This window comes from Rhizoctonia solani, chromosome 7, assembly GCF_016906535.1.
Source record: "Rhizoctonia solani chromosome 7, complete sequence".
Taxonomy (NCBI): Eukaryota; Fungi; Basidiomycota; class Agaricomycetes; order Cantharellales; family Ceratobasidiaceae; genus Rhizoctonia; species Rhizoctonia solani.
The window spans coordinates 1,962,604-1,984,874 of record NC_057376.1 but is presented as its reverse complement, the minus strand read 5'-3'; the positions used below and the strand labels follow the sequence as shown (position 1 = coordinate 1,984,874).

Sequence of the window (22,271 nt, the reverse complement as noted above, 5' to 3'; positions counted from 1 at the left end):
CTTCTGTACCTATCCACCGATTTGCAGACGGGTATAGTATTTCCAGACAATTATTCGCGACATACTAGAAATCATCAAAATACTATCACCTATATGCCGATCGAAGAGAAACCGCCGAGCGATTATGACGGCCCTGCGTTAGGACGTGACGATCCCGTGTGGCAGTATTATCTCAGGGAGTCTACTCAACGCGACACAGATTTAGTTGATGGATGGAACAAGTTAGTACGCTGACATGCATTCGATGTACATCCGGGGCTAACTGCCAGTAGGAGTATGGACATACTCCTCCGTGAGTTGTACTATTAGCTGAGATTTTATGTATCTAATTGTGGTCGGACTTGGCCCGTACTAGTATTTGTGAGTATCATGCAATAACATCATTGCCGTTCGTGAAGCCTGTTGACAACTGAACCATAGGCGGGTTTGTTCTCAGCAGTCGTGACAGCGTAAGTCAGATTTTGTGGGTTTCAATTCGCGATCATTTGGTCATGATACGAGATTTAGGTTCTTAATTGAGAGCTACAAAAATTTGAAATCGGATGCAGATGCGGCGCTCGTTACCGCCGTGAGCGCGAGGAGAATCGTAGATTTATTTGAAGCAAACATCTCCCGGGAGCCTCCCCCGCCAAGAAACCCGCTCCCTGTGATTGATGTCGATGGTTTTCGTCCATCTCGGAACGACGTTGTGATCAATACGCTATGGTTTTTCTCTCTCGCTCTGAGTATGTCTGTTGCTCTCATAGCCATGCTAGTTAAGGAGTGGAACGACGTTTATCGACGCGGGAATCGCTTTACCCCTTATTATGTCCAAGCCCGCACGCGCCAAGCTCGTTACAAAAGGCTCAAAAAATGGGGAGTAAGGAAGATCGTGCGCATACTACCCGTCATAATGCACATAGCACTGGGTAAGTGACGTATCTATAATAATCAAATAGATTGTACCAATTGAATTAAGCTATATAGGTCTCTTTCTCTTGGGTTTAATTCTTTTCTTGAACAGTCTCGACATCAAATTAATGTGGCCAGTTATGGCAGTGGTAATTATAACACTTGGTCTATACGTATTCACAACGCTCGCCCCACTTTTTACTGCGTTCTGCCCCTATAACACCCCCCTCTCCAGCAGGACAGTATGGGGTTTTTTCTACTCTATAGTTCACCTTGTAGCCCCTATAGGTGAAAAGTGGAATACTCTACCATGTGAACGAGAAGAGCGAATACAATCCACGAATATGGCTTTGGACAAACTAACCGCTCAAGCAGTGGTATGGCTCGTTAGCCATTCCCAAGCTGAGCCATCTGTAAATGCAGCCATACGGGCCATTGCCAATGTTATCGCCGGACCCGCCTTTTGGAACCATCTAATTAAAGATAAACTTGTCGTCCTAATGGCTCAACATTTCGCTTCTTTATTCAAGGGTGGTCTTAATCGACTAGAACCCGTTGATATGTTCTGTTCGGGTTATCAAAAGCATCAAATGGCTCTGTGCAGCCAGGCCATTGCGAAGATATCAAAACATTCACTCATTCAAATCATCCAAGATGCCGATCCAAATTCTACAGTGCCGGAGCGGGCGGTGCAGGAATCTGACTGCATAAAACTTCCCGAAGCCTACTTCGTCTCTGTTCAAAAAGGGCTGTACAGGTACATGCACTCTCTCGTTTCCAGATAAGGCAAGGTCACTCAAGAATCTTTTTGTAGGCTTACTGGATCTAAATCTAATGAGCTCCAGGCTTCAGCATTTTGTGCAGAGTCATCATGGATTACCTCCGCCGGAAGGACTAACCAAAACCATTTGGAGCAGCAGCCTTTATTACCAAGATTGGTCCAATTCCTTGGCAAATTCGATGATCTCAAACAATTCAGAAGTATACCTGAGAAGTTACGAGTTGACCTTGTGGAGGCCCTCAGCACAGAAACTTCTTACATGATATGGGAACTTAAAGATAACGACATCAACAACGAACTCAACGCACTGATTGAACTATGCTTGAAGTTGCTGGGGTTGTTCAGTGGGCCGGGGCAATCAAACCGACCAGCTCAAAGGGCAATATTCGTTGAGTTTGCGGTGATTGCTGCTCTGATCAACGACTACCAAAGAATTCCCGAAGCCGAGATCGACCGGATTTCCAAAGAGCGGCGTGACGAATTTGGGATTCACCAGCAATATATGAAGGCGCATGAACTATACAAACTCCGATATCCGTATCCGTCAGACTCCCATCTCACCTATGCGCGACAATGGCATGCCGTTTGGATAGCCGAATTGTGTTCCAAGAACCCAAAATACCTCGAGACACATTCAGATGCCTTGTTATTTGTTGGATTGTCTGGAATATTGCGATCGTGTCGAATGGATCCAAGTCAGTTTGCTCGTGCGGTCGACCTCTTCATCGAACAGTTGAAGTTGACTGAAGCAACTTATTCTAACCGAATGTCGTTGCCATTTGTTCTTATATCTTCATGCGATGTACAGTCTCAAGTAGCCGAAGATATACTCGCTACCTTGGATAGTACCCAACCCCTAGGCTGCGCTAATGAAGCAGAGTACTGGCAGCCGAGAATCAATTTATTACAAGCTCTCATCGAACATGGACAATGGATTGAATTCCAATCCAGCTTTCTTTTACAGATTCTGAGAATACTCGAATCCTCCTGCAACCCAGAATTTAAACGACAGTGTATCGTTACCTTGGACAAGTACTGGTTCCTGAACTCCGCCTCGAGTTTTGGCGTCTATACTACACCCGACTGGAGACTCCTGATCGATTTCAACTTGATTCCGGTTCTAATAGCAGAGGTCGATGATCCCAGAATGCGAGCAAGCACAATTTCCTGCTTCGCAAAAATTGCGCGAACCTTTTTGATCCAAAATTCTCCGGTAATTTCTATCGTAGTTTCTGTGGTTTACGTCTCTTAATGCAACCCCAAATTAGGAAGGCGAAAACCGATCGAATGCGCAAGGAGGAATGAATCGACCAGACCCACAAGTAGGGCGCCAACAAGCTGGGGGAGCAAAAGACAGTGGTTCGGGACATGATATCGATTACACGGAAATGGTGGAAACACTCAAGAAACTTCTTCTCTGTAACGAAACATTGTTCGAGATACTGGTCAAAAATGTTGTCGCTAGTCAAGATATTGCTGAAACCTACTCGGAATTTTGGACCAAAGTGATTCTCCTTTTACCTAGCAGACTCGAACGGCCCACTGGTTCCCAACCGCCCACGGACGGCAACAGCCAAACTCCCCCGATCCCGGCCCTTTCAACCAGACCTCTGGCAGTGGGTCAGACTCCCGGACCAGATTCCACCACCCAAGCTGCCGCAATCCAAACTATCCCAGCGCGTTCGATCGCCCCGCCCCTTGGAGCTATTCCAAATTCCAGTTCTCAAGCTCCGGATACAGCCAGCAACAATTCCGGAACGTCCTCGAGTCCCTCTTCTCGAACCGATACGACCCCAGCTCCCCAATCGCTCGCGGCACACCATGGCATTCAAGCTCCGAGTATTCCGACCCTGTCTACTACAAGCGCCGACTCTCCTACTTCCACCACAAACACATTCTCAGCTGTCATTTCCAACGCCGAGAACGTGCAGACAACCATAGACTCCAACACCGAGCCGCCCTTGAACTCTACCCCGACTGATGTACAATCTCCGAGACCCACGAGCACCAGTGCCGATGCCGGTAGCGTTGGCCCAACTTGCGCGCCTAGTCAGGTCATGAATGCCATTCCGGCTTCTCTTCATATAAACGACCAAGAGCCACAGGCGCAGCCACAGCCACATCTACCGACCTCTCGTGCCAACAGCGTTAGCCCAGTGGGGATCGACCCGATTAGTAACTCGGGCGGTACTAGCAACGTTAACAACCCTGCCATTCTCTCAATTGTAGCTCCAATCTCAACGCGAACTCCGACCCCAGCGCCAATTCCAACGCCAATGACCGATCTCCAGGCGCGAGATTGGCTACGGCAATTTTGCGAGCGAAATAGCGAGGCGCCAGAGGGAAGTCCTTTGAAGAAGATTATCGCGGGTCTGGCGGCCAACTTGGCTGGTCCATCTGGGCAAGTGAATCCGTGAGCACAGTGAACCCACAAGGTGCGGATTGTCCACATCGTCGGGGTTCGTGGTGTCGAGTCGGCTTTGGGGGGGGGGGGATCTTTTTTGGGGAATGTGAGGGTTGTATATACAGTATCGGACAAAACCTCTCACGAGATTTTTGAAATTTGCTAGTAGTGCCCATATCTCAGTTGTCCTTGTGGCTAGCAATATGTATATACTACTGAATGAGAGCCAGAGGTTGGAGCTGTTTATCGAATGCTCAAACGTGTAAATTAAACAAGTTGTCGGGGAGATATGGGGGAAACAATGTCATGGTAGGGTGTGAGAGGTTTTGTCCCCAGCAGTTCTTAATCCAAAAACTCTACCAGTACTTCTCCCCTTTGAGCAGCTGAAACAAGGTAGCTATATATTTACTTAAGAATGTATTTATACTATTTTACTACAGAGTATCAGCTTGAGAGCTGCTTTGCCCATGGCAGGATAGGAAGGGTTGTGTTTGGGGACTGATTATAAGAGTATGCTCTGACACATGACTGACCACACTTGGGTTGCTACTTAAGCTACTCTGTGCAGCTAGATGAAGTCTAGGATAACTGTATGATATAGATTTTAGGACACAGGAACCCTAGTATAGAGTGCTAAAAGCAAGTGAAGGTGCATATGCCCAAGGTGTTGTACACCACTGTAAGGTGGGTACTTGCTAATGGGTTGGGCGCTTGTGGCCATACTACTAGTACACTGCTTATGTAATCTAATTATCTAAGGCTATACTAATGACGCTTAAGGCGTCCTACTGGTAGCTTCTGACAGCAAAGGGGCTGGAGGCCTGGGAGGTGTGGTAAGTGAATAGGGGGTAAGTGTAATTGGTACTACTGAGGGCCTGCTACTTAGCTGGCTGGCTACCTTCTCTAATGAGTAAGAGACAAGGTAAAATTGACTTGGTGTCTCCAAGCAATTTTCCTGCTGTATATATAGAAGTGGGGGTGCTATTTACATGGTCTGTGCGCATGAGAAAAGAAGTACATAGGTAAAATAAGAAGTGTGCTGCGGGCTGCGCAGAAGCATGGATTCCTCCTAAGCGCCCTTGGCACGGCATCTTGGCGCAGCATCTTGGCATAATAAGCGCCAAGATCACGTGATTAAAAAGTATAAGATAAAGGGTTTGTAAAAAATAGTAAAAATATCAGAAAAATTGTCCAAATCCGGTGGTATAGGTAAGGAGGTTATAACACAAGGATTGATGCATATATTCAGGTGCTACTACCCACAGGAAAAGGATAACCAGTTTAAAGATTCATATATCAAAGCTACCTAGTATGTGGGATGTTGTACACCACTGTAAGGTGGGTACACACTGATGGGAGCAGGCGCTTAAGGCCGTACTACTACACTGGCTTATGTAAGACAACTATCTAAGGCTATACTAATAGCGCCTAAGGCACTCTACTTCTAACTACTAGCAACAATGGGGCCTGAGGCCTGGGAGGTGTGGTAGGTAAAGGGGGTGGTGAGCGTCTGAGAACTACTTAGGGGCCGGCTACTTAGCTGGCTGGATACCTTCTCTAATGAGTAAGAGACAAGGTAAAATCAACTTGGGATCTCCAAGCAATTTTCCTGCTGTTTATATAGACAAAGGGGAAAGTATATACATGGTCTGTGCGTGAGATAAGGAAGCGTCCATGTGAAAAGAGAAGCCTGCTGCGGGCTGCGCAGAAGCGTGGATTTCTCCTAAGCGCCCTTGGCACGGCATCTTGGCGCGGCATCTTGGCATAATAAGCGCCAAGATCACGTGATCAAAAAACAAAAGATATTGAGTCCGTAAAAAATACTAAAAGTAATAGAAAAATCGTGCAATTCTAATGGTATATGTTAGGAGGTTATAACATTGCCCCCCCCTTAAAGGCTCTTGGCGGAGTCACAAGCCTTTTTCAGTTGTGACTTGTTGAAGCAACGGATTTCCTCTTGACTGTGTTCCAGTAGTTCCTCTGGTTCCCAAGAGTTGTCTTCTGGCCCGTACCCTTTCCATTTGATTAGGTAGAACCACTTTCCTTGTTGCCTCTTGGAATCTATGATCTGTTCCACCTTGTATTCTTCCTCTCCTCTTATTGTTTCAGGAGGGGGGCGTTCCAGGAATGGCTGGTTTGGTGATTTGTGGCTTTTGGAAAGTAGTCCTACGTAAAAAACATCATGGATCTTCAGTGATTCAGGGAGCTTTAGGCGGTATGCGTGGCTTGAGATCTTTTGGTGACTTCAAAAGGTCCTAGGCGCTTGGGGTCTAATTTGTTGGAGTTGGATCAAATCTCCACATTCTTTGCATCTAGCCATACTTTTTCCCCAATAGTGTATTCTGGGGTTGTGCCTTTTACTCCTGCCATTCTTTCCTTTGTCATCCTTAAAGCGGATTCTGCTTCCTTCCATTCCTGTGCAAGGGTGTCCGCTACCAGGTCTGCTTCTGGGACGTTTGCTGGGACATTGGATGGGTTCATTACCGGGTTTCTTCCATAAACTAGTTCAAAAGGGGTTTTCCCTGTGGCAGAATGCTTGGCGTTGTTATATGCATATTCAGCCAGCAGCAACCATGTGGCCCAATCTGAGTGATCTGCAGCCACATACAATCTGAGGTAGAACTCTATGAACTGGTTGACCCTTTCTGTTTGACCATCTGATTCCGGGTGATAGGCCAATGAGAAGGCGGGCTTAATTCCAAGTTGTTGGTATAGTGCCCTGAGGAACTTCCCGGTGAACGTGGTACCTCTATCAGAGACGGTTTTTATGGGTAGCCCATGTAACTTCCAGACGTGGTTGACAAATAAGTCCGCTAGACCCTTCAATGTGACCTTTTTCAAGGTGGGAATGAAATGGCCAAATTTTGAAAAGGAATCAATTACAACCAGTATGGCGTTGTGTCCCTGGGATTTGGGGAACCCTGTGATGAAGTCATAGGATATGGTGTGGAAAGGATAAGGGGGAACTTCTAAGGGTTTCAGGGAGATAGCTGGGGCGTGCGCGCGTTGGTTGGCTTGACAAACTGGACAGCATTTGACCCATTCTTTAGCAGAGGATTTCATTCCGGGCCACCAATAGCTCCTGCTGATGAGTTCAAGCGTCCTTTGTTGGCCTGGATGTCCTGCCAGTGGGGAGTTGTGGAATTCCCTCAAGAGTTGTTCTTTCAGGGGTTCTGAGTCCGGAACCACCAGTTTCCTGCGGTACCATAGCAAATCTTCTTCCCAATCATAGTCCCTATAGGCCTTCCTAATTGAAGGGGGCGCGTTGTCTGCATCCTCAGTAAGGAATTTGATAATTGGTTCCAGTGATGGATCTTCCTTGAGTGTTGTAGACACAATAGATACCAGGGAATTTATTCCCATTTTCTCGGATTTAAACAAAGGCAAACGGACAATATTTTTGCTCACGTGACCTTGGCGCTTATATCATACGCTAAGCGCCAAGCCACGTCCCCATCCGCGCTTACCTCAGCATACGTAGCCACCTCCACCTGATGACATCACTATGAAACGTCAGTGACACGTATGCATGAGTAAGACCAACTGCAGAGCGGGGTTCTTATTGGATCACATATTGGTTATAATGTATTTGTAATTAGTCACTCTATAGAATATATAAGGAGGCCAACCAACCATGGTAACACCCAGGTCAATTACCTCTTGTTGCATCTCTCAACTGTACAAGGCCTTAGGCCAGTAACTACTAAGTTCCCCACCTGTACTTGTTGCCTTAAGCAACTTCCTCACCGTAGATACATAGCTTGCCATTGCTATTAGGGCCTTGGTCATTGTACTTAGGTAGCTAGTCGTCGTAGGTAGCCTCCTCACCGCCTTAAGCAGTCCTCACTTAGTTCTATACAGCCACAAGCGCCCGCTACCTAGACAACCCCTAAGGACGTCTAGGACATTGAGCTTGGCGCAAATATCCGTTACAATTTCTAGTTCCTCTTCCGCTGTATTTGCAAAAACCTCTGGTGGTAGCATGACTTCTGGTTCTTGGGGGTTGTCAACATAGTCCAATTGTCTGGACAAGGCATCCAGCTTCCCTGATTGCTTCCCTGGGCAATAATGTATTTCGAAATTGAAATCGCTCAGGAATACACACCATCTAGCATGCCGTTGATTGAATGTCCTTGCCTGCATCCAGTACTCAAGGTTGCAGTGGTCTGTAAATACCTGAACCGGCTTGTCCGTAGCTTCAAGGAAAATACGCCATTCCTCCAAGGCCTTGATGATGGCCAGGAGTTCCTTGTTGTGAGTGTTGTAGTTTCCTTCTGCCCCTGAGAACGATTTGGACATATACGCAATTGGGTGTAGTTGGTTATCTGGGCCCCGCTGACTAAGGATGGCTCCCATGGCAACCCCTGAGGCGTCTGTCTCAAGGTAATAGGGGAGCCCTGGGTTGGAATGGATGAGAACCAGCAACTTGGTGACAAGAGTCTTCAATTCCTGAAATGCTGCTTCCTCTAGGTTGCCCCATGACCAGGGGGTTTCCTTTCTGGTAAGGTTGTGCAGGGGACGTGCTACTGAACTGAAGTTGGGGATGAATTGGCGGAGGTAGTTGACAAATCCTAGGAAGGCTTGGACCTGCTTGACTGTTTTGGGGGTTGGCCATGACGTGACCGCCTCAATCTTCTTCTGATCCATGGAAAAGCCTGCTGGGGAAATGACAATACCCAAGTAATCCACCGTGGTGACATGGAAGTGGCACTTGGAGAGTTTACAGAACAACTGATTCCTCATTAACCGTGATAGGACTTCCCTGACATGGGTTGGGTGGTCCTTAGGGTCCTCTGAGAAGATCAGGATGTTGTCCAAGTAGATAACCACAGTGACGTCAATGAGGTCCCTAAACAGGTTGTTCATGAAGTGTTGGAAGGCGGCGGGGGCATTGGTAAGGCCAAAGGGCATCACCAGGTATTCAAATAGCCCGTACTTTGTTCTAAAAGCCGTCTTCCATTTGTCTCCTTCCTTAATCTGGACGTTGTTATAACCCCAGCGTAGATCAAGCTTTGTGAATATTTTAGCATGTCTCAGCTTTGCCATGAGGTTGTCCTGTCTTGGGAGTGGATATACATTTTTGTGGGTTACGTCATTGAGTTTCCGGTAATCCACAACCAGCCTAAGGGAACCGTCTGCTTTCTTAACAAACATGACTGGGGTGCCAGTGGAAGAAGTGCTGGGGCGGATCTTGCCCGTTGCTAATTCTTTGTCAATGTGCTGCTTGAGCGCCTTGGATTCAGCATCAGTCATGCCATATAAGGGTCCTGGGGATAGTTTGGCATCCTGGACAAGGTCTATGGATATATCATACTCCCTATGTGGAGGGAGGACCTTAAATTCTTCCTTGCCAAAGACTTTAGCAAATTCATGGTACTGAGGAGGAAGGTCTGCCAAAGGATCTAGGTCTGCTTCTTCCTCAGAGGCAATCTGTGCTTGTTCAGGGAAGGTGATCAGTCCCTGTTGCCAGTTGATAAGGGGGGCTTCTGTTGTTAACCAAGTCATGCCAAGGATTGCTGGGGTGTTGCCAATGGGGCAGATAAGAAAGGGAATGGAGTGGGGGTGGCCATTGGCCAATACCGTGAGGTGAACCTGGTGCCAAATGCAACCAGTCTGGGATATAGTACCATCTAACATTCTCACAACTTGTGGGTTTTTGAGTTGGGTTTTTGGGATTTTGTATTTTTCCACAATCAAGGGGGAGATGAAGTTTGATGTGGCTCCTGAGTCAATGAGGGTTCTAAGGGGTTCTGCCGGGATATTTTGGATATATAGATTGATAAAAAGAAGCGGTTTTTTATTTGAGTCTAGACCAAGATTTACAAATTCAACGCTATCTACTATATTGTCTGTTTTCTGAGTCGGGGGCTTGGCAGCAGTCCTTGACTTCAGTCTTTTCCCAACTCAACATCTTCAGCCACCTTGGCTACCTCCTTAATTGTGGCTTTCCAGCCATTGGGGCATTGTTTGATGCTGTGCCCCTTTTGGCCGCACTTGACACAAAGGCCAGACGCGCGGCGGCGGTCCTGTTCTTCCGGAGTGACATAGTTTGGGTCTTCTGATAAGCGGACCCTAGTGGTGGTAGTGGAAGTGGTGGCTGTGGTGGCCAGGGACTTGGCAGGAACCTTCTTTGGCTGGTTTTCCTCATTTTTGCGGCGGATGTTGTCAATTTTAATTGCCGCCGCAAAGATGGCTTCAAGATTGTCAGGGATGCTATCTTTGGTAGACAGCAGTTCCTTGACCTTCCAGTGGAGGCCCCGCGTGAACTGCGCGATATAGGCCTCCTTGTTCCAGTCTAGCTCCGCCATGAGATTGCGGAACTCTGTGACGTACTTGGAGGTGGTGGTGGATTGGGAAAGAGCCGCAATTTTTCTGGCAGCGGCCCGTTTGGCGTTGGGGTCAGCAAAGGCCTCCTTGAATTTGGCCGTTAGGGCCTGGATGGTGGTAGGAGGGTTACCCTTGCCCTTGATGATATTCCCGATGATGGGGAGGGCCCAGTTGGCGGCTTTGTCTGTCATGTGGTATAAAATCCACACAACCATCTGCTCTTCCTTGTCAAACTGATTGCAATGGAGAGCTACCCATAGCATCATCCAATCAAGCCACTGAGTGGCTTTTTGTCCCCTGGTGTCACCCTTATAGGGGTTGGGGAGATCCATCTTGGGTTGTTTTATGCTGGACCCTGCATCAAAGGGGGTGAGAGATCCCAAGTGCCTTCTAGGCGTTCCTTGAGGCTCCTTTTTGGGGAGCCTTGGTTCTTTGTCCTCTGAGTCAAAACCTGTTCCTCTTGAGGGGCGGAATGGGGCTTTGAGCCCAGGCCTAACCGTGCCTGGAGTGTGAGCTTCCCCCCCTGAGTGGGTAGGAGGGGTGACAGGCCCAGTTGATGGGCCAGGCTTGGTTTGGGCTCCGCCCTGGTCTTTGTCACCAACAAGGTTGTTGGTTTCCTTGCATATGGCTTTGAGCTCTGCAAGCTGTTGGCCTTGGGATGATATTTGGGCCTGCAAGGACCCAACTTGGTTGGTGAGGTTGAGGATAGCCTCAAGGAGAGCGGCAGTGGTTGGCTCTGGTTCCATTCCGGGCAAGTGTTGCAGAGGGGGTGATGGGCTGCAAGAGGGTGGTTGGGAGCGGGTTGCCACAGAACGTTGAGAGGAGCGGCTGGAGGGACGGGAGTATGGGTGTGGGACGCCAGAGCGTGTGGATGGAATTGTGGAGATGGCATGGGGGAAGGTGCCTGTGACAGGACTTATGAGCGGTTTTTTTTGTAGTATACTAATGCTAAACCCTTGCGTCTAGTACCTAGCGTTGGACTGTCCCTACAACAAATCAACAGACCTGGCGGTCGTGATATGAGCGGGTTTTCAGCAAGCGGGTATTTCAGCGGTCTAGGGTTGCTGACTACTGAGTTCCGGCAAAACTTGGGGTATGCGGACAATTAGAGCTTGTCAGCCTTATAGCAATTTGGTACTACGTGGGGGTGGGGAGCTTTTGATTATTATGCTCCGCAAAGTGGCCCCAATCACGGTTTTTTCCCTTGTGCTAGTACTGGGAGTCCTCTTGTTTGTTGATCAAAGCCTACAGAAAGTTGATTTTACAATGTTGTACACCACTGTAAGGTGGGTACACGCTGATGGGAGCAGGCGCTTAAGGCCGTACTACTACACTGGCTTATGTAAGACAACTATCTAAGGCTATACTAATAGCGCCTAAGGCACTCTACTTCTAACTACTAGCAACAATGGGGCCTGAGGCCTGGGAGGTGTGGTAGGTAAAGGGGGTGGTGAGCGTCTGAGAACTACTTAGGGGCCGGCTACTTAGCTGGCTGGATACCTTCTCTAATGAGTAAGAGACAAGGTAAAATCAACTTGGGATCTCCAAGCAATTTTCCTGCTGTTTATATAGACAAAGGGGAAAGTATATACATGGTCTGTGCGTGAGATAAGGAAGCATCCATGTGAAAAGAGAAGCCTGCTGCGGGCTGCACAGAAGCGTGGATTTCTCCTAAGCGCCCTTGGCACAGCATCTTGGCGCGGCATCTCGGCATAATAAGCGCCGAGATCACATGATCAAAAAACAAAAGATATTGAGTCCGTAAAAAATACTAAAAATAATAGAAAAATCGTGCAATTCTAATGGTATATGTTAGGAGGTTATAACATGGGAGATAGGTAAGCTGCTATCAAGGTAGTGAGTAGCCCCAATCTTTTTGCAAGTGCATTTTAAGTAGTTTTAGTATGGAATATGGATATTTTGGCCCTAAAACCTTTTCAAGGCTATTCACTACCTTGATAGCAGCTTACCTATCTCCCACATACTAGGTAGCTTTGATATATGAATCTTTAAACTGGTTATCCTTTTCCTGTGGGTAGTAGCACCTGAATATATGCATCAATCCTTGGGCATATGCACCTTCACTTGCTTTTAGCACTCTATACTAGGGTTCCTGTGTCCTAAAATCTATATCATACAGTTATCCTAGACTTCATCTAGCTGCACAGAGTAGCTTAAGTAGCAACCCAAGTGTGGTCAGTCATGTGTCAGAGCATACTCTTATAATCAGTCCCCAAACACAACCCTTCCTATCCTGCCATGGGCAAAGCAGCTCTCAAGCTGATACTCTGTAGTAAAATAGTATAAATACATTCTTAAGTAAATATATAGCTACCTTGTTTCAGCTGCTCAAAGGGGAGAAGTACTGGTAGAGTTTTTGGATTAAGAACTGCTGGGGACAAAACCTCTCACACCCTACCATGACATTGTTTCCCCCATATCTCCCCGACAACTTGTTTAATTTACACGTTTGAGCATTCGATAAACAGCTCCAACCTCTGGCTCTCATTCAGTAGTATATACATATTGCTAGCCACAAGGACAACTGAGATATGGGCACTACTAGCAAATTTCAAAAATCTTGTGAGAGGTTTTGTCCAATACTGTATCTACTTTTACAGAAAAATTGGGTGTAGTTTTGGTGATAAAAGTGTTCAAATGAGGTCTTGTCATGTAGGAGGCCCTGGCTGAATGTGGAATGGTTACCTAAGGGATCAGAACAGTAATACCGGAGTTAGGATCGCTTATCTTAGTAACAATTAGAAGTTCCGGCGAGTCAAGGTAGCGAATACATCGAACCCGGCGTAATCAAATCTTACTCCCCACAAGTTCAACCCGCTCAGCACCGACTCTAAACACCACACCACACAAATACGATCCGAAAAATATACACAAGATCCAATTACGACAACCCCAGTCAAACAATCTAAATACTGTATGTCACGTACGCATATACCTCCCCCCCCCCTCCTCCCATTTTTAAAACTCCACCACAGAGACTCTACTCGACCCGCTTTTTACGCTCGCCCATCTCGACCTCTTCCATCCTCCCCACGCTCCCCTTGTCGCTCCCTACATGACCCATCTTGACTCCCCCGCGCTTCTTGTCCGTCCCGCGACCGTGTTGCTTGGAACGGTACCCGGGTCCGTCGTACTCGAGCACGTCGCGCACGGCCGATGCGTTCAGACGGGGCCACGCGACGTAGGCTGTGCCGTGTGCCTGGATGAAAAGGATGGAGAGGATGAGGAATGTGAACCAGATGAGGTGGTAGTATACGAGCGAGTATTCTATCATGGCAGGTTGTTTAGTTTATGTCCATTCGAGTCGAATTGGGAAACGTACCTGATGTACGCGGGAGTGTGAGACCGGCGAGAATCATAAAGATCGAAAAGCCCGCTACGTGGGGCATCTGTCCGAGTCTAGTAAGCACATATTTAAAAGTGACCAAAAGAAAAAAACGCACAGAACGAATAAGCAGCGGTCTCTTGTCGATTAACAACGCGGCGCTCAATAAAGGTGTTCGGCGTGCGACCCATGAACCCGTCATCAAATCGAATGCGTCCTATCCCTCAATTTAGTCGAGGATCATCCAGGACAAGAAAAAGAAACGCTACCTGTCTTGGTCCGTCGAAATAGTTGTTCTTCAGGTACCGCATGACCGAGTTCATCCCGTCCCGAGCGGCACCGCCCTTGGTCCTCACGCCGGTACGGGTAAAATCAGCCTTGAGTGCACCAGAGCCGCTGTATGCGTTTGAGACATAGTCGGCATGGTCGGCCCAGACTGCCCATATTATCCGCATTAGCAACGACCGTAGACCAAGCGCAACTACCCACCATTTCTAAAAATAGGCATAAACTCTGTGTCTTGTATCTCTTCTCCTTCTTCCAAGATCCCCACCGAGCGCAGCTGTTTCTCCAAAACGCCCTTGGCGATCGTGCTCTGAACGACATTGGTACGGTCCAGACAGTCCATGCAGTTTGTCCGCACGGTGCCTCGCTGGGTTCGGACGGGGTTAGGAGACGAACTCGAGACGTGGAACCATCTAACAACAAATAAGTCCAGCTCGCACAAAAATGAACGAAATCAAGCGCACCCATGCGCGTCCAAGCGATCTTGCAACCTCTCGACCAAGAGATTAATCCGATCCCAGCGCATGCCCTTGCACTCTTTATGGAAATCGAAATATTCGTATCCGATACCTTCGACCCTGCCGCGTCCACCGACAGTGAGCCCGGTCGGGGCGTCGGTGACCTCTTCGATGGCGCGTTCAAACGCGTCCTTGACTGGCATCTCGTACCCGACCTGATTGACCAGGTTGACCAAGACGGTGTCCCCGTACGTGGACTTCAAGTCGGTCAAGTGGGCGCGGAGGGCGTGTTGGGTCGCGCCGACGTTCATGATTTGTAGGTCGGGGCGGTACCGCAGGGTGTTGATCTCTGTCCAGAACAGGGGGACAGACCCGCGGATTTGGACGTAGGAAAAGACGTCGGGGGGTTGGGATGTGGATGGGTTGACGAGCACGAGTTGTTCGGTTTCGTTAAAGTTGGCGACGTTTCCTTGGGAGTCGATGCCGCGGGCAAAGTAGCGTGTTCCGGCGCGGAAGCGGGAGCGGCGGGAGATGAGGCAGAAGAGGAAGGGGTTGGAGTGGATGGCGGCTGGGCGAATGTCGAATGCTGGGACAGTCGGGTCAGATATGGAAGTGGTAGGGGGGTGGCGTGGCGCTTACATCCGTAAAGAACAGGAAGGATATATTCGCTGCACTGTGAATCAAGGTGAGAGATGTGAATCAAACAAGTTGGCAGACTTACATCCTGGGAAGAATCCGAGTGGGACATGTCAATCAAACGGGTATGAAGATACTTGTTCCAGAAAAAGCGATCGGTGGCCTAGATAAACTCCACGTCAGCATACGTTCCTGGATGACGCATGTTGGATGTACCTGTTCCCAGAGCGGACGAGTGTCATTGGGCCGCTGGTTCTGCAGTCTAGTAGTCAAATCCCATCCATAGCTGAACCAGAACGCGCCGGTCTTGAGGTGGGTGCGGACAAGCGCCAGCAAATGACGTTCGGCCGGGTGGTCGGGGGCCGGAGGAGGGGCAATGGGGAGAATGGCAAAGTCGGTTGCGCGGTAGACTATGTGGCCGAATATGAGACCGCGCCGTTCTCGGGCGGTGATGAGGATGAGATAGTCGCATGCCGAGAGCGAGAGAATGCCCAGTACGCCATAGATAGCTCGAGTCGATCGGGTCTCGGGTGGCGGTGCATTGGGAGCTGTAGTGCGTTAGGCTATAGCAATCGGGGTGATAGAAGAACACATACCAAGCAAGACAATGTCCCCAGTCCCTCGGTCCAAACTCAGCGCTCGTGTCTCTGACGTACGCACAATCGGCTCGAGACGATACTCGCTCTCTGTCTCGTACCTGGTCCCAGTCAGCGCTTATTGCATGGTACTAGTAGCTACTACTCACAGTGTAAGCTCGTCATACAACGAATGAACAACCATCGCTGTCGTCGCTGCCTTGTTGCACACACACACCACGCACTACTCTATCCGCGGACCGGCGCCTACCGAAAAAAGCTTACATCATGCCCCCCTATTCTCCCTCGTCCTCGTCGCTTGCCCTGCGCGCATCCATCGCCCAGAGCCTGTCCGGTCTCCGCAATACAAGTCCCAAAGTTCCTTTCTGGGAACTGGCTGCTCACCGGGTCCCTACTCTCTGGACACTATATCGGGGTCTCTTGCGTGCTGCACCGGGCGAGAATGTGAGTTGTTGGGTCAGCAGTCCCATACCAAGTCGTCACCTGATTCACCCACGACTAGACACAATGGCGCATCCGGGGTCTGTTCCAGCGTAACCATCATCTCACCAGTCCTCTAGAGACACGCCATGCACTCGCTATGGGACACCGAGCAAGTCACGTTTCCCCTCGGTTTCTCCTGTCACGCCGTTTCTCACATGTACATGTCCCCCCCTTAGTGGCTCGAATACATGCACCAAGCCCAAGCAGGCGATACTCGCAAACAACGCGTCTTGGCTCGGTTCGAACGCACGTTTGGAGAAATGAAGAACCGCGTCAAGTGGAAAGACATATACCGCGCGAACTTGTATCTCCATCTTGTTATTATTATCATTTCATCAGAGCTGACACGGTGATAGGAATGGATATACCAACTCCGCAATAGACCCATTCTCACAGGCGGATTCATGCGTCCTACCCTCTTCCACAAGCTCGTTCCGCGAATGGCTCGCCAGCCGATCCATCTGAGCATGATGATTCGCCGACGCCGTCTTGCCCGTGCCCGTCGTCTCGAAGAACAACGCAGGTTGATGGAGTGGAAACTCGATATTGCTCGAGAACGTGAATTCGAAGCGAGGTTGATCGACTGGGGGTATATGAGTCAGGATCAGGGAATATGGCAGACGAATGAATGGTGTATGTCCCCCCCCCTCCTTTGCTTTTTCTTGCGCATGATCTGATGAGATGTGCTAGTCCTGCCTATATCAAAACGCATAGCCCTCATTCAAGAAGCATACACACAGGACAAGCGTCGAGCACTACACATCTACCCACCGCACATTGTCGCCCAAGTCAAACAAGCCCGCACACGGCGGATCCAACGAAAGACGGAGCTAAACGAAAAGCTCGCGCGCGGAGAGTGGGTTACTAGGTGGAAAAGGGTCGCCGTGCGCAAGATGGGCATGTCGCGTGCGTCGAGGCGGTTGCGCGGGCTTAGAGACCCGGTTCATCCCCATCGTGATATCTTGTATGCGCGTGTGATGAGGCGCGTGGACGTGAACCCCCGCGCGGGTGCTGCTCCGCCTCATATTCTCCAAGGCATGGATGCGAAAGAACGCAAGATGGATCAAGCGATTCGTGGGCGCAGTCCGGGTGGATATGTCACTCAGCTCAGGAGAGAAAAAGGCTGGAAAAGGGGACTCGAGCCTGGTCAGGGTCAAGAGGACGAGAGGAGCGGAGAGGCTGAGGCCAGGCTGAAGAAATTGGAGGATGCGATCGAGGCGGAAAATGGGATGCGAAGACGGGTGGCGGAGATTGGGTTGTCCAAGGGAAAGAAAAAGTGATGCGTGTATGCGTAAATCCAGTCGCCACTGCTTGTCAATTGATCATTAATAGCGTGTCTATAACAACAAGAAAAGCACAAAACGAAAGCAGATCGACTCGTGACAACTTGCTTGGAATCTAACAAGACCACTCGTATTTCATCTCGGCTTGCTCGCTGGGCTTGCCCTCTCGACTCTGGAGCTTGCGCCCCTCCCACTCTTTTCCTCCATTCCCCCTCATCTCCCACTTCATCAACAGTCGCTCGTCCCATATCTTCTCGCTCGTATCTCCCGCTGGGGGAGGAACACACGGCCTTGAAACTCGATCGGGAGGAATTCGTTGTGCACAGGATGCCTTGAGACGCAAGTTTAAAAAAACCAGGTAGATACAAAGAATGGGGAGAGAATACATACGCAAATGCTGGGTTGTACAAGTACCCTTCTCCGTACCCGAGCTCTTTCATCAGACCCGTTGGCGCATTGCGAATGTTCATCGGAACAGGTATCGTAGAATCCTGCGCCGCCTCTTCCGCCTATACACCAAATGTAAACATTTAAAAGGACAAGGTCAAGATGTATGCACTACCTTTTTGTACGCTTCGTAACTCCGAGTCGACTTGGGTGCTTCGGCTAAAAACGCGACGCAGTGTGCGAGGTTGATTCTACACTCGGGCATACCGATGGTCTGACATGCCGAGTAGGTTGCGATTGCCTATGCGTTTATTTATCAGGTAGTGAACCCGGCGAGTGGATGGGGGAACGTACCAAGGGCAACGCCGAGTTGTCGGCCAACCCTACATCTTCGCTCGCGACCACAATCAACCTCCGCGCGATATACAACGGGTCTTCCCCAGCCGTCAACATCCTAATCAACGCATTAGTGTATTGTATATATGCGCAACCGAAATCCCAAACACACCTCGCGAGCCAGTACATCGCCGCGCTCCCGTCGCTCCCTCTAATACTCTTATGCAACGCGCTGATCATATCGTACCGATCGTCTCCGGACCTGTCGTACCTGGACGACACACTCCGCCTGAGGCTTTCCAACAGCTTCTCTTCGTCGATGGTCAGAGGGGCGCTGAGGACCAGTTCGAGCAGGCTTAGTGCTGTTCGCGCGTCCCCCGCTGCGAGAGACGAGATCGAGGCCAAGATTCTGGGTGTCGCCTGGGGGTGGGAAGGCCATGTGATGGTGGAGGTTTCATTTGGGTCTGGAGACGCGGCTGTAGAGTTGGATGAGCTTGGGGGAGAATTTGGGATTTGGGGTAATGTTGCATGTGGTATTGTAGGCTCTAGCCGGTAAAGTGCTTGCTTTAGGATAGTTTCGATTTGTTCGTCTGTTAGTTTTTCGAGTACGAATACTCTGTGTCATGTGCGTCAGACTAGTTACTGGAAGGATTCGTGCTACTCACCGACATCGGCTCAGTAAAGCACCGTTCAACTTGAAACTTGGGTTCTCCGTTGTAGCTCCTACCAACTGGATCCACCCATTTTCCACATAAGGCAAGAATATATCCTGCTGAGCCTTGTTGAACCGTTGAATCTCATCCATGAACAACATTGTTCTTCGCCCGGATAATTTCAACCCTGCTTTGGCCGCCTCGAAAATGGCTCTGACATCGGCTGTACCAGAAGACGTAGCCGATAGCTCAGTAAACGTCGCATCCGTATGGGACGCAAGCATTCGCGCAATAGTCGTCTTTCCACTACCAGGAGGACCCCACTTTTTGCTCAAGGTCAAATTCAATAACAAACATGGGTTCTGAGCACACACTTACAAGTATCATGCTCCCCGTTGTTCCAGACTCCATCAAACCCCGCAACAAACTTCCCTTCCCGACGAGATGTTCCTGCCCGACCAACTCATCCAACGATTTTGGTCTCATTCTTTCCGCGAGCGGCGCCGCGTCTGTCAAATGCTGCTTCGAAGTCTTGGCCCGCTTTGGCGTAGGAGTCGGGGGCTCATTGTCGCGTTCGGGTCCATCCGTTTGAGGAGGAGGTGGTGAAGAAGCTGTTCGTTTGGATTTGAATATGGGTGCGAGCGAACTAGAGTTCTCTTTGTGCGCGCTGGGTTTGGCTTGGGACGGAGCGGGTTTGGATTTCGGAGTATTGGGTTTGGTATCTACCCCGGTCTTGCAACCTGATCTCACGTGTTTATCAATCAAATCTTCTGCGACACTCGCTGAGCATTCGACACTGGGAGGGAGCAGGTTATTTACGAATAATAAAACGCGACTACGATACTATACCAAATGACTAGGACGCGTTAGTTGAAAATTATTAGCTGTTTGTTGTTTAAAGTCTAACCGTAAGGCATCGCAACTGATCCAGGGGCAGAACAGGTTTGAACGGCAGAGACGACGCGCCACGCAACGCAACGCGGTTGTGGATGAAACAAAGATGGATGATCACGTGATATATTTGGTGATTAGCTTATCTGCCCGTCGATCTCAGATGACATTGTTTCTCTCAAGCTTGACGACCATGCGAGTGATGCACATCCTGTTGGCCGACGATCACTCTGGACAAATCTGCCCGATCTACGTCTGCCTAAAAACTGTGGAGGCGAACATGCCTCAGTCGCATGGAATGACACCAAGCCGGACGCTTTGATCTAGATGATGATCTCAAACCTGCAGGCTCCATGTCAACGCATACCAAACTATTCGCCTGTCCACCGGCTTTTTGACGGCCGCACTTGCCGCAGCTCGTATGCAACTAGATGACTGGAGACTGGGAATTGACATCTATAATTGACACACCGGCCCGGCCGGCCTCGACTCTCGCTTGCTGTGTCTTTATTTAATTTATTCTTGAATTATTTATTTCCCACAGTTTCGTCCTTTGATTTGGTCCACAAATGTTTTCATGTATTCCGTGCACACCCCACACGACTTGAAAACCACCATTACTTTGGACATCAACGCTTGAACAATCATGCCAGACGTAACAGTAGTGACGCATAGTCACCACAATGGAGTGTCACCTGTTGCTTGCACGATATTGGCAATAAATCATGCAAGTTGCTTTACAGAAGAAAGTATATAGAAAAAAGGTCGTCATTCTTGTGGAGCCCTCCTTGGAGTCAAAGTCTGGACCTGGTGCGTACAGCCTGAGTGCCTTGGGTATGACGCCAACAACATCACACCCTTGAATATCTCTCAGTTTGATTTCGACCCTCGGTTCCTGTCGTTTTGTAGATCAGTATTCCGCATTAAATCCGTCGAACGATAATCGCGTTCATGTTGAAACCATCGAGACTCGGGATTGCCCGATTTAAACGTGTAATTGCTCTTAACGCGACGTAATACGATATCCACTCGATGTATTACTACTAGGTGAGTCAACAGGGAGTGACCCTGCCCCCCAGACACGAGGTTTCGTTACCCACCCACCTCGTGTTGAATGCGCGAGGAAAATAAACAAGCGCCGGCTTTAGTGGCTTTCTTTGATAAACCTGATGTGCTAACCTGTGTATAGGCCCTTCCCATCACCGGCTCTACTGGATCAGCACCACACGTTCAGGTAAATCCACTCCTATTCCACCTCACTTATGCTTACTAGCAGCCCCTTCCCTATTCTATCCGGCCATCTTCGCAGCCGGGACCCTCTTTGAGGTTAGCGTATTAGTGACGTTTAGGGTCTTTTAAAGTGATTCGCATTGTGGCTTTCGCCACCAAGTAAGGTTTCTGAGACTTACGCAAGTTAATGTTCTCAAAGATCAAGTGTAATTCTGAGGTCAACGTACAGTATGTCACAAACTTACTGTCACAATCGGGCACTCTCATAACGTACTTATCTTTCGTAGAACCGGGCTCATTCATCTCCGATTTGCAAACTGTACACAAACCCCGCCAACTGACCCTGACTGGGGGTATAAGCAGCTCTGATGTCATGCGAACTGTTCACAAATATAATAAATCCATTTATATCCAGGCTTATCTCGCGCCTATACGAATTCCATCCCAGGTAGACCGAACACGTTGCGAGATGTTCCGTGAGATGCGCGGATGCCTCGGAAGAATTCAAACATGTCACAACGCATACATGCGTATCAATCATTCGAACCAACCCCTATGCATATACTAATACCACCCCCTTGGCACCAATACTCCTGGTATTCTTCTCTTGTGGCTGTTTTCATCAAGCCTCGAACTGCGATCCCCAGGCGAGCTTGGAGCATCCTGAAACTTGTAGTTCGTTTTTCGGGAGTTCTTCCTGCGCCTAGTCGAGCTCAATCTTTTCTAAATAGGATAGCTTCGGTCTTGTGCCTAGACTCGCCAGCAAAGGCAACTCCATGTATAGTTTTGTGCCTGTGATAGCTGCTGAGCCTCAGACACTCTTCCCACGCAATCGAGGGGCTCTGTTCAGGCCAAGGTTGTCTGGCTCATTTCACAGAAGCCGGTCACACCTCACGCTGCGCTTTCGGATCGAGTTGGGCTGAGTTGGATGTTATACGTGTCAGCTGAAGAGAACTCGATGCTCGGCTATTCTCGACAGCCCATTAGCTCAAAGGATTGCTGCGCTGAGGCTACCAGAAGATCGCGAGTAGGCTGACATGGCTTAACGTGCGGTGATTTGTAATAAACCTCGTGTCACTCTGCAATATTCTCACCGCTTAGAGCGGCAAAGAGGTCGTTTTCGAATTTATTCCTATATTTAATTAGATTCCGGTAAAAAATACACGCATGCTGCTCGTCTTTTAGAAGGGCTGATTGCCAAGATGTCTACTTGCCGAGCAGGCGGGCCCATTTTATTCGAGGGTACTGCTAGATGTGCGCCGCCCATTTTGCCCATCGGAGCGT

The 22,271-nt window shown here is 49.0% G+C and overlaps 6 protein-coding genes across 6 annotated transcripts; 2 read left to right on the top strand and 4 right to left on the bottom strand.

Moving 5' to 3' along the window:
* Positions 1–93: 93 nt before the first annotated feature.
* RhiXN_06801 (uncharacterized protein) lies at positions 94–4,089 on the top strand (the record flags this gene model as incomplete). Its single annotated transcript, XM_043326617.1, has 8 exons — positions 94–221; positions 273–292; positions 356–360; positions 421–449; positions 508–908; positions 967–1,648; positions 1,706–2,885; positions 2,941–4,089. 8 exons carry the CDS (start codon positions 94–96, stop codon positions 4,087–4,089), a joined length of 3,594 nt encoding a protein of 1,197 aa, XP_043182049.1.
* Positions 4,090–5,967: 1,878 nt separating this feature from the next.
* Positions 5,968–7,439, bottom strand: RhiXN_06800 (Retrotransposable element Tf2 protein; the record flags this gene model as incomplete). Its single annotated transcript, XM_043326616.1, has 2 exons — positions 5,968–6,309; positions 6,378–7,439. 2 exons carry the CDS (start codon positions 7,437–7,439, stop codon positions 5,968–5,970), a joined length of 1,404 nt encoding a protein of 467 aa, XP_043182048.1.
* Positions 7,440–7,919: 480 nt separating this feature from the next.
* RhiXN_06799 (Retrotransposable element Tf2 protein) lies at positions 7,920–11,149 on the bottom strand (the record flags this gene model as incomplete). The annotated part of the gene is made up of 2 exons (XM_043326615.1): positions 7,920–9,957; positions 9,981–11,149. 2 exons carry the CDS (start codon positions 11,147–11,149, stop codon positions 7,920–7,922), a joined length of 3,207 nt encoding a protein of 1,068 aa, XP_043182047.1.
* Positions 11,150–13,404: 2,255 nt separating this feature from the next.
* On the bottom strand, positions 13,405–15,908 carry RhiXN_06798 (uncharacterized protein; the record flags this gene model as incomplete). The annotated part of the gene is made up of 11 exons (XM_043326614.1): positions 13,405–13,691; positions 13,747–13,813; positions 13,868–13,966; positions 14,019–14,185; positions 14,239–14,447; positions 14,499–15,078; positions 15,132–15,165; positions 15,214–15,291; positions 15,345–15,676; positions 15,725–15,825; positions 15,874–15,908. The coding sequence occupies 11 exons, from the start codon at positions 15,906–15,908 to the stop codon at positions 13,405–13,407; spliced, it is 1,989 nt and encodes a 662-aa protein (XP_043182046.1).
* An 83-nt stretch (positions 15,909–15,991) lies between these two features.
* Positions 15,992–17,487, top strand: RhiXN_06797 (Complex 1 protein (LYR family); the record flags this gene model as incomplete). The annotated part of the gene is made up of 5 exons (XM_043326613.1): positions 15,992–16,168; positions 16,227–16,325; positions 16,384–16,524; positions 16,564–16,840; positions 16,898–17,487. 5 exons carry the CDS (start codon positions 15,992–15,994, stop codon positions 17,485–17,487), a joined length of 1,284 nt encoding a protein of 427 aa, XP_043182045.1.
* A 118-nt stretch (positions 17,488–17,605) lies between these two features.
* Positions 17,606–19,783, bottom strand: RhiXN_06796 (ATPase; the record flags this gene model as incomplete). The annotated part of the gene is made up of 9 exons (XM_043326612.1): positions 17,606–17,821; positions 17,877–17,999; positions 18,050–18,178; positions 18,232–18,331; positions 18,386–18,829; positions 18,879–19,189; positions 19,245–19,662; positions 19,716–19,722; positions 19,774–19,783. 9 exons carry the CDS (start codon positions 19,781–19,783, stop codon positions 17,606–17,608), a joined length of 1,758 nt encoding a protein of 585 aa, XP_043182044.1.
* Between the last annotated feature and the right edge of the window lie 2,488 nt (positions 19,784–22,271).